Source organism: Punica granatum, chromosome 3 (genome assembly GCF_007655135.1).
Source record: "Punica granatum isolate Tunisia-2019 chromosome 3, ASM765513v2, whole genome shotgun sequence".
Lineage (NCBI taxonomy): Eukaryota > Viridiplantae > Streptophyta > Magnoliopsida > Myrtales > Lythraceae > Punica > Punica granatum.
In genome coordinates this window covers 10715918-10727699 of record NC_045129.1, presented here as the reverse complement: position 1 = coordinate 10727699, position 11782 = coordinate 10715918, and the positions used below count along the sequence as shown (strand labels likewise).

At 37.2% G+C, this 11782-nt stretch overlaps 1 protein-coding gene and 1 pseudogene across 1 annotated transcript; one reads left to right on the top strand and one right to left on the bottom strand.

Moving 5' to 3' along the window:
• Positions 1-23: 23 nt before the first annotated feature.
• LOC116201283 lies at positions 24-789 on the bottom strand. Its single transcript, XM_031532458.1, has 2 exons — positions 480-789; positions 24-362 (listed from the first exon to the last, which is right to left on the bottom strand). The coding sequence occupies exons 1-2, from the start codon at positions 734-736 to the stop codon at positions 176-178; spliced, it is 444 nt and encodes a 147-aa protein (XP_031388318.1). The 5' UTR covers positions 737-789; the 3' UTR covers positions 24-175.
• Positions 790-4791: 4002 nt separating this feature from the next.
• On the top strand, positions 4792-6857 carry LOC116199203 (annotated as a pseudogene).
• Positions 6858-11782: the final 4925 nt, after the last annotated feature.

Here is an 11782-nt window from a genome sequence, read left to right as displayed (position 1 = left end):
ACTGTTGCTTTCATCTCAATTTCTTGAATTTAAGTTGATCAGAACTTTTCTTTCTGAATTTGTAGAATAGTAAAAGATCAACCCTAAATAAGTAAAGGAAAGAGAACACAATTCATATCTATTAATGCGGAATCTAACGACTGAAATACAATTGAACGAGTCGAACAATTGATGGTTAAAGCTCTGATCTAGGCACTTCTTCATCAGGCATGCTCTCCTTCACCTTCTCAGCTGTCTTCTGGACTGCTTTGGCAGCGGATCTAGCCGAGCCCTCGACCGTGGATTTGCTCGACCCGAAGCTCTTTTCCACTGCTTCTTTCATCTCTTGCACTGCATTCGCCTTATCACTTGAGCCTCTAAAACTTCACCAGAACAAACCAATACAATTAATCAGCTCGAGGAAATGCCTCCAAACAGAATCACCAGATATGCAAAATGTCATCTTCTATCGAGTTGTTTCCAGAAATTATCAAACTTACTCCAGATCCGGAGGAGAGAGCCGGAGCTGCACTTTGTTCAACAGGGTCTTGATCTTGTGCCAGGATACTCGGTGAGGATATCTTATCACAGAGATTGTGTCGGTGGCTATTTCTGCAAGAGATGGCTCCTGTTTCTTGTTGTGTTCTTCTGCAAGGTGCTCTGCTCCATTATCAGCTCCCACAGTTAAGAGAGATTGAGAGGAGAGTAGTATGAACCAGAAGAAGAATGTGGTGAGTTCTGTAAATTTTGGATTCATGGCTTTGAAATATTTTTTAGAAATGAGAACTTTAAGGTTAAAATAACATTCTTTTTTTTTTCTTTCACTGTTTTCCATTTATATATTGTACAGTTATTACTGATCCCTTCCTACATTGAGGGGTTATTGCTTTGAAGTTTGAACACTTCAAACTGAAACTATGGTATTTTAAATTTGAGTGCTCTACCATCTGACACTAAATAATGTGCTATGGTGGGATACTAATTCTATCCATTAAATATTCTTACGTGAAATCTTGGTAATTCATAATTTACATATTTTGCTCCTCAAATTATAGTCTTTCAACTATTCATTTAGCAGTTTTTGTCTACAATAATTTGTACTCGTCCCTCACTCATTCGACATATGGCCCAATCACACCGTCACACGTGTCCACACGCGAGATAAAATGTAACAGGGTAATGGGCGAATCCCAACTCTAATTAATCTGACTAATACCAAACCGATAATATGGTTTTTTGCAAATCCAATTTGATCTTATTTATTCAACTGGTCTGTTCGGTTTTTCATCGATTCATTCTATCATTTTTTAACTAGTTTCTTCGATTTTTCATTGGTTCATTCTATCGTTTTCAATTCCTATCACCATGTTCGATCATCATCTAGCAATTGAAATGGAGATTTCTGCCTTTTCTATCATCAAATTGTTTCCACAAATAACTGGCTTTCACATTTCTTTATACCTAGTTGAAAATTTTGCTCACCGGAATTGAAACTTCAACACAATCATCAATTTCGCTATGCTTTCAATATGAAAAGAGTCCCCCGCTGGACGTCTCGCTATTGTGACTGGAAATTGGTTTCGATTACGATGGCCAATTCCTATCGATATGTTTTGCTTCACTTCGTCAAACCGCGCCATGGCTCAAGGCTTCCTGTGGTATTCTCAAAGAGTTCATCAGAGGTCGGCCATGTTGATCTTTCTAATTTTTTTCTCTGCCTCCGAATAATTTTTCTTTTTGGCAATGATAAGTTTTTTATGTTATTCCCTTATATGGAGGGATATTTTGCAATTTTTTTTCGGTAAGTTAATATTTTCCCATGATAGTTCGTTTGTTAATTAAATTTTCTTTTTAAAATTGTTTTGTATTATTAGTTCAAGCTAATTGTCTTGACTGATAGAGTTCATTTGTGCTATAAATAGTCCTAGGAATATAAATTTCTTTAGGAGAGAAAACAAATGTATCAATGAATAGGACCCTGATAAAAACTAATAATTTCATATATTTATATATTGGCCTAAGCCAATTCTATAAATCGATTAAGCAAATTTAATTAAAGAGATAACAACGAGTAATTGTTAAAGACTTTGAGCAATAATGATTTTTATTGATTGAATGATTTGCCAAGACCGACCTTTATAATCTATTCTTATTTATAGTCTCAATTGATGATGGATGTAGCAATGATGACGACCATTTGATAGAAACAAATATTTGGAATATAGCTAACTTTTGTTTTGTTTACTTCTATTGGAACAAGCTAATTGTAATATTTGTCGGAGCTCATTTGTGCTATAAATAATCTTAGGCTATAAATTTCTTGAGGAGGAAAAACAAAAGTATCAGTGAATAGGACCTTGATAAAAAATAAGTTCGTATATTTATATATTGACCTATACTAATTCTATAATCCGCTTAAGCAAATCTAACTAAAGAAAAAACAACGAGTGATTATTAAAGATTTCGAGCAATACTGATTTTGGTTGATTGAATGACTTGTCAAAGGTGACCTTCATATTCTATTCTTGTTTATAATCTCAATTGTTGACGAATGGAGCAATGATGACCATCATTTGATAGAAACAAATATTTGAACAAAACTAATTTTTATTTTATTTCTTCATATTGATTCAAGCTAATTGTCATGTTTGTCAAAACTCATTTGTGCTATAAATAATCTTAGAAATATAAATTTCTTTAGGAGAGAAAAAAAAATATCAGTGAAGTGGACCTGATGAAAAACTAATGAGTTCATATATTTATATATTTGTCTTGTCCAATTCTGTAATCCACTTAAGCAAATCTAACTAAAAGGATAGCAGCGAGTTATTGTACGATTAGAGGTAAATGGTGGTTTGAGGAATCATGTTTTTCAGATTTTTTTACTTATTTTCCTAAATTTAATTTACCCTTTAATTCCATAATATTAGGGACAATGATCCCCATAAAAACTAACATTCCATATTTTTAGAAAGTTTTAGGGAAGGTTTTTTTCTTGGATTTTTTTTTCGGACAGCTGAAAAGAAAAAGCAACCATTTGTTTATCAGAAGCTGCCATCGACAACGGTGTTCATCATCTTTAAAATATGTTGAGCCTTATTGCAACAATCTCATTTCCTTTCTACAATCTCATTGCCGTTTCATAAATTTGTATTCTGCCATGCTGTGTTCGTCCAACTGCACAATAAGACAACCACCAATGGTCGTCTTTAGCACGTAGGAGCGTGGCCGGACATAAATCATTCGTGGAACTTTATAAGTTGACAAAATTCATTTGTTTGATTCACTTGATCATATATTGTTTCATTTGGTTGTAATTCTCTAAATGAAAACCTAAGTCTGTCTTTCTATTCTTCGGTGATGATGGATACCATGGCCGACATTGTTGTTTCAGAAGAATAACAAAATGTTTAAACCGAGTCTACGAATTAAATCGATAAATCCGAGTCGATTTAATTATTAACGGCTTTGTGTTAAACTGGTTTTCTTGAAAAATCGTTCAGTTGAAAAAGGTCGGGGTGGGTTTGTCATGGTTCGGGTATGAACAGTTAAAGGGTCACGTAGCAATTGTGACACGTGTCAGCATCTACATGCGACGCATGTGCCTAGAACTATGTGCTGTGCCAGTGTTCGTGGGCTCGAGAAGACCAAGCTCCATTGTGACTATATGATACATGGCATAGAAACTGTTAAGATTATCAAAACCGGGATCCTACACAGGATCATCTGAAAGCCCGGATCCACGTTCAATAATACAAGCCACTAACTTCGCTGAAGATCTGGCTGATTTCAAAACCGGACCCTCTGATCTAAACTATCCGTCATGCTGCCATGCCACTTGCCATATTTACGTTACCCGCATAAAATAAGTAATGATTGTTGCTACTCCTGGAAAAGATCCAAATGGTTCATGTCATATGCTAACTTCCATAGCATGTGCACGAGGAGACAAGCTTTCTGGTCACAGAAGACGACCCTTGATTTTCTCATGTCCATTGAATTATTATGTCCTCGCTGATCACTCAAAGATCCTTCGTTCAAAGAAAGTTGAGTGCAGATTTGATTTCAGAAGACTACAGGGTGATCATTTCCCAATAATCGTATTCTTCCCGTAAAGAGCTTTTGTTCCACATTAAGAAAAAAAGCAAGTATAATAAAAATCCGGAATATATAAGAAGATTGGGTTCACTATTCTATCAGTTTAAGCTTTTGGAATGGTGATGTGCCCAACTGTCAATATACCGGGTGGAAAATTTACACTTCCCGTGAAAGAGACACAGGCAAGCATCTGTTGTTTTCCCCTCTGGCTCGTCTGTTCTAATGGACTGCGCAGAGAAACTAACGCGGGCTAAGCTGGGACCATGTGATCGGCCTTATATCCTATATGACCTGGGAGGAAATATCTCCTAGGCTAAATTTAAGAGATTTTATTTATTTTAAATTTAAATATTGATTTGCTTATGATTTTCTTTTTAAATATGCGATAAGGTAGTACATATAAAATTTGATTTTCAATTTGATTTTATCGTTATCATGACTGTGATTTTGAATTTTCTATCCAAGTCATTGTAGTCCCATGAATATTTTCGATAGTATTACTATTTTGTTCTTAATAAAATTGAATCTTTTCTCTTCTGCTGTGGTCCTCTTGGGTGTTATCTCTAGGGGTTTAAGCCTGATCTTTTCAGATTTAGGCTTGAGATACCGTAACATGATAATGACTGATCCAAGAAGAGCTTTTCGGTCTTAGACAGTGCAGAGCTGTTATAATCTGTAAATCACTGGTTGAGTTTCCTAACAATGTGACAGGAAAAGTGACTTATCTCCGATTTCAGTATGAAATTATTGAAGTAACACCAAAGGCGTGAACTGAAAAGCCAAGAAAAGAGCTTATAAATGGGACACACTCCGGTGGAGGTGATCACATAATCTAAAACTCTGATTCGTGCTCCAGCACTACGGGTTTAGTCGATCCCAGCTTAACACCCAATATCTGACTTATCAGTGCTATCTTCCGCACTCATCTCTGTTGCATGGTTACTCAGTGAAAAGCCTGGTGACATATATCTAAGCTTCTCTGGTTCTTTGTGGAGAAGTGTGACCGCTCTCCATTGATGGCAATGTTTGGGCTTTTTGAGATATTCTTGGCCCTTGTCTGCTTCATCATCCTCCGTCGTCTTGGAAGCAACACGAGTGGGCTCCCAATGGATTGGCCACTCGTCGGGATCTTGCCTACCCTTCTGAGCCAAGTCGGTCGAATTCATGACTGGATCACCGAGTTACTACTGCAGGCTAATTGCAACTTCCTCTTCCGAGGTCCATGGTTCTCTAATATGGACATGTTGATCACGGCAGACCCTGCAAACGTCCACTACATCATGAGTTCAAACTTTGTGAACTTCCCGAAAGGGTCTGAGTTCAAGAGGATCTTCGACGTTTTAGGAGACAGGATCTTCAACGTGGACTATGAGCTGGGGAAGGACCAGAGGAGAGTTGCTGTATCGTTGATAAATCACAGGAAGTTCCAACAGTTCTTGGAAAGGACTAGTCGGGACAAGATCCAAAATGGGTTACTCCCCATTCTGGATCAGGCCTCCAAGAAAGGGCTTGTTCTGGATTTGCAAGATTTGTTCGAGAGGTTCACATTCGATTCAATTTGCAAGTTGGTTACTGGGTTCGACTCCAGGTGCCTTTCCGATGAATTCCCAGAAGTTCCGTTCGCTAAAGCATTGGATGACGCTGAGGAAGCAATCTTCTTCCGTCATATTTTTCCAGAATTCGTGTGGAAGCTGCAAAGGTGGGTAGGGATTGGACAAGAAAAGAAGTTAAGTCAAGCTTGGAAGAGTTTCGATCGAATCATAGCTGAACACATTAAAACAAAGAGGGAGGAGCTGACGGAAGGAGGGGACTTGAGATCGGAAGAAGAGGGTTCTGATTTGCTAACATCATATATGAAAATGGATGAGGATGGGATGTCGGGTTTAGGCTGTAATGAGGACTAGTTCTTGAGAGATACGATCTTGAGCTTCATGCTTGCAGGGAGAGACATGACAGCTTCGGCACTTGGTTTTTTTGGAATCTCTCAAAGCACCCATCGGTGGAAATGAAAATCAGAGAAGAAATAAGTTAACTTGCTGCGGATGGAGAAGAAATGTTCGAGAGCAGAGAGTCCATCAACAAGCTGATTTACTTGCACGGAGCAATCTGCGAGTCACTGAGGCTTTATCCATCGGTCCCGCTCCAGCACAAGCGTCCACTACAACATGATGTGCTACCTAGCGGGCGCAACGTCAGGGCCAACACCAGGATTCTTTTCAGTTTCTACGCAATGGGGAGGATGCCCTCCATTTGGGGAAATGATTGCTCGGAATTTAGACCGGAGAGATGGATCTCTGAGAAGGGGACGATCAGACACGGGCCATCATACAAGTTCCCAGCCTTCAATGTGGGACCTAGAACTTGTCTCGGGATGGAAGTGGCTCTCACCCAGTTGAAGATTGCTGCAGCCGCAATCATCCGGAACTTTCATGTTCAGGTGGAGGAAGGTCAGGATGCGCTTCAATTATTCTTCTTATGAAGCATGGCCTGAGGGCTCGGGTCACCAAGAGATCGGGTTGCTTTTCTCTTGAAAGTTCAACGTGATGTGCCAAATTGTTTTTAAAATAATATGTGCTGTGAGAATCATTAGTCAGAAAGAAGGTGTACCAGAATAGCTATTACCTGAGTTCTAAATACAGTTTGCAGTTCTTCTCGGTGAACCAGTAACAAACTAGAGAATTTCCTCATTCACATAAATGAAACGGATTGTTCTTGTGCATGCCTCCCAGTTGCAGCAGTCGATACTCTTCCAGCTTAGCAATGGCAACATTCTATTCCAAAATTCAAGGCCTAATTGGGTTCTAACGGTTACCCCATCCTTCTTGAATAGCCCCAACCTTCATGTTAAGAAGAACCAAAGCTGGAGATAAAGGCTGGGAACTTGAAGTAATGTTAATGTTACGGCGTGAAGAAGATCAATAACCTGTTATAGCAATTAAAATATTGGCAGTATATAGCTGAAAAAACATTCTTCAAATGTTTGTTCGTGGTAGTTATGGCCTATTGTTAGAAATGAAGAAGTACATCTTTGATGCACTTGCCAAATGGTGGGTAATTAGAGCCATTGGTTGATACACTTTGAGAGCGCAGAGAGCTTTGTTCTGCCTCCTCACCAGGCATTTAGCAAAGCTCGTTATTGCTTCGGGCTGGACTAGTAGTTGAGGCAAACAGAAAAATCATGAAGACTTGGGCTGGACTACTGATTGAGGCAAATAAGATGAGGCCATGAATATTCCATAGGAAGCCCTTTGATGTCGCCGAGATGGACTATGACAAAGAAGATGAGGCCATGAATATTCCATAAGCTCGATTGATGTCATTACAGTAATGCTGATCTTATATAGTTGAAATTGGTCTCATGATATGTGTTGTGGAAGCCTAGTTAATATGGATAGTTAGGCCTTCCACAAACTAAGCTATGGCTCTCGTATTGGTGTATGTATAGCTGAGATATTTGACCCAAACATGGAAGCTTACCAACCCATGCCTACAAGTCCAATTGCCCGAGCCCAAGTTACGTGTTACTGGGGATAGTATAGAAGGGAAAAGCAGATGCATATGGGAGTTATGAAGATTACTTGGAAATGAGCGAGACAGCAATTAGTTAGTCATCACACATAACTGCCTGCAAAGGGCTCTCCTAGTTGGAGGCAATAATTGAGCTGCAACGTTATCGATGAAACAAGACAAAGACTTGAGGGAGGAACAACATGTCAGCTGCCTGAAAAAGCAACGAGAGAAAGATGCATGCTATGGGCCTGCAGTGCATTTGAAGTTTACTGGGAGAACATGGCCTAATTGATTTTTCCTTAAGCAGAGGCCTAGACAACATAAGCAAGGTGCAGCACACAGCTCGAGCACTTCTTTTATCTCCGTTGGCGTAAAATATATGGGGTCTTTTTTTTTTTTTCCTGTTATGTAAGGCGTTCAAACTCTATAGAAATTCTTTCATCCATCTTATTAGAACTCGATAGCTAAGCCAATCTCTCAATAACCAATTATTGAATAGCTGATGGCTTTCGGCATCTTTTCCATGCCATCAGGAATGGTACGCAGTCATCCTTTTCCCCAAATATGTAAATCTGCAGAATCATGCGCTTATTACGTATATGGACTATGGTTCAAAGATGAAACTTGATAGATACCGTAGAGCAGGGAGACTAAATAGATGGTGGTGTTTGTTTGAACTTTTTATTAAGTGCTGGAAAATTTAGACATAATTTAAGTGATTAATGAAATAACCTCTCAATGAAATGGTAGATTCTAAAATGAAACCCCAACTTGTACTCCACAATGAAACATTAATTTCAATCATTAGATCCTACTATCTTTTAATCACATCCGTCCATTATTTATATATTTTGCCATAGTATTTCTAGTTCTTTATATTTTCATTTCACAATTTTTGCGTACAATACTATACCACTATTCTTGAATCTTCCCACCACACGTAACAATTACATTCCGTCACGTCACCCATCATCGCACGTCATTAAACCGGACCATAAAAATCGATTTTTAAAGAAAACCGGTCTTATATAAGCCAAACACGTTAGCGATACGTCATCGACATGTAAGCGGATTTTAATTTACATACACGTCAACGACATTTTCATAACACGTAAGCGATCCTCCAATTTTATTATACTTTACATGGAGCTCGATGAATTTGTGACGCCATTGAAAGATATATGAGCCGAAACATTATCTTTAATATTAAAAGCACTAGAGAAAACTAGTGTTCCACCATGAAATATAATTTGACATTCCATTGTAGAATTTGCCTAATGAAATTGAGTAAATTTTGTTTGGTTGGGGGAAGAGTATACCCTTAAGTTATTGATGTATTCATTTAAAGCGACAGAACTTTTGTGGTTTCAACTTTGACCCCTGTTAAATATAGATGTTACTTTTCAGATCTAAAAACAAATGAAAATTTAAATAAACAAATAAATAAAAAACTAGAGCACAGCTTTGTGAGAGAGAGAGAGAGAGGGGGGGGGGAGGGGGGAACGGGGGCAGTGGTGGCCAACATTGCCCTAGTCTAGGCCACCTGGGACGTTATAGGTCGCTGGTGATAGTGGAAATGATTGTCGACGATAGAACTCCGTGGCTCTGATCCCCCCTCTCTCTCTATTCAAAAGAGAAGAGAAAAGGGCCGATTCCGAGCCGTGGAGGTCACGACCGTAGCCACCACCGCACCCTAATTGAGCGATTAAGTAAAATAAATAAGTAGGTTTCAAATGACTTAATGGTTAAAAGGTTTTTTAAACATAATTTAGTAAATTAAGTCAATTTACTTTCAATTTATCAAACAAGATGAACCAAAAGGTTTTTTTTTTTTTTTACTTTTAGTTTAGTCAATCAAGTCAATCTACTTTGAGTTTATCAAACAAGATGAACCAAATTAAGTGCTGAAAAATCAATTTTAAGTATCAAACACCAAACAATTTTTTTTTAAAAGAATTCCCAATTTTCCAGTTTGCCAGAAACTTGGAAAGGCAATGGAAATCATTTTCGGTCATATACGAACATGAATTGTTTGCTCGAAAATGTCTTTCTCAGAAATGTTCTTTTAGCTAACATAATTGCAGATTAACAGACGAAAGTGATATTGATTTGGACAGAACCTATAATTGAGCCATAATTCATGGTTGTTGTCTTTCCTTGTCAGGTTAGTATTAGCTAGTAGTATTCAATCACTATCGTGAGAAGTACCAATAGGCTGGAGTCATCCATTGACGAATCCCGATCTCGACCAGTAACTTCAACATCTCGGTTGAGACTTTTATGCCCTTTATCTTGGCTGGAAGAAGCCTCTCTCAAGGCCACTGGTCGTCGAATATCGAAAGCTTGTCGATAGAGGCCCGAGAGAACGACTAACAGAAGTTGGTAACGAGATTCTTTCATGTGGTTAATGTGTATTTACCAAGTGCAATCTCATTCAATCCAATGGCAATCAGTATCTCTAGCTACCACTTGCCTTTTCAGTTTTTGGCTCGATATGATATTCCTATAAATCTCTGTCCCGTTTCAGTTTTGAGTGTACGTATGATCTTTGATCACTATGCCATATAGAGGAGTTTCTTCGTTGTTAGATACGGTGTAGTTTATTCCCTTATAAGTGAATCCGATATGTCTCTTATTTAGATTAATATGAGAGCTAATTATCTTCCGAAATTTTTGAATGGGTATTGCAATCAGTTTATTGTAAATCTTAATAGGAATTAAAATAAATTTTATCTAAATTTTTCTATATATACCATAATATCTAAAAGTCTAATAGACCCCGATTAATTCAATTCGAGTCAGGTCGGTCACCAATGTTTGCACACAGCTATGGCCAACTCGTGAGGACAGTGATTTTGACGATTCAACCGTGAAGCGTTGGACTTATTTTTTTTTCGTTTGCTCTTTCGATGGGGCAGACAACTGAATAATTAGGGGGCATTTATAGAAAGGTTGCCGCCTTTTTCAACGAAGACTAGACAAATGACTGCACATATGTACGAGCTAAAATTTTTGCGCATATATATTATTAAAAGATCAAGTAATTGGCCGGATATATAGGTAGTAAATATTATCGTGACTAATTTTTATCTATAAGAAAGTTAATTTCCATATTCTTTCTCGATGATGACAATTTACTTTGATTAAAGTTTTCTTTCATGACAATGAGAAATCCCACAGTTTAAAGGTAGAAGAGTTTTATGTTTTACTCTTGTGAAGACACTAAGGGTGTACATCAATAAATTGAGATTTCTTTAATGTTTTAAACACTATGTATATTACCTATCAAAAATAAACTCTACGTATACTATAGATGTCTACATAAATAAATATGCACAAAAATACTTTTCGACTTCAATAACTGAAATTTTTTGGAGTTTCGTGGATAACGCAGAACGATGATTAGTGTGCATTTGTCGAAAAGTGATTGGTTGGAATTTCAAAAGTCATTCAACCATAACTGTTGTATATCCTATGTGGCATCGACTTATGAGTTGTTTTAACTTTTATAATTGTATATAGATATAGATGAAGGAACTTTGCTTGAGTACTACCGGAAAAATAAAAAAACAAAAAAACAAAAGATGAAGGAACTTTTGCGCAAACACTAAATTTAACTTCATGTTATATATTGTCATCTTCAATTCAAAAATTCGAGTTGATAGATTGTGGTATTCAATTTCTTATAAACTTAGGATTTTCTCTTTGATTTTCCAGCGTGAGATATTAACTCTTAACACTTCCTATTGACACATCGTGAATCATGGTTTACACAATTGAAGTTACTTCAAACAATTATACCAACACCTGTACCTTTCATTATTTTTTCTTAAACATTTTTCTATCTAGCTCATAATCAATTCTTATACATATTTTTCGGGGTTATAAATAAAGCTCAAAAGCGACAGGAAAAGTCCTACTCATAAAATTTGAAACCTTAACATCTTGTTTTCAAGTCAATGGCAAAATAAAGTTGCATTCAACCGCCTTCCCTTGCTTATATTTTGTGTCATTCATCATTATAATATATAAAAACCAAGACAAAAACGTGGTTGCACCGTGCAAGGTGCAAGGCTAATTGTAAAACCACAACTTCACATTATCTGACCTTTCATTTTCAATTAAATGAATTGTTACTATATTTTATTTGTACTTTATTCAACGAATTCGTATATTTGTCCATATTATTTTTATG

Bases quoted from the DNA above. Each gene is read 5' to 3' on its own strand.
- LOC116201283 (XM_031532458.1), bottom strand. From the start codon at position 736: ATGAATCCAAAATTTACAGAACTCACCACATTCTTCTTCTGGTTCATA. The intron at 363-479 runs GTAAGTTTGATA...GTTCTGGTGAAG, and splicing joins CTCTCTCCTCCGGATCTGGA to TTTTAGAGGCTCAAGTGATA.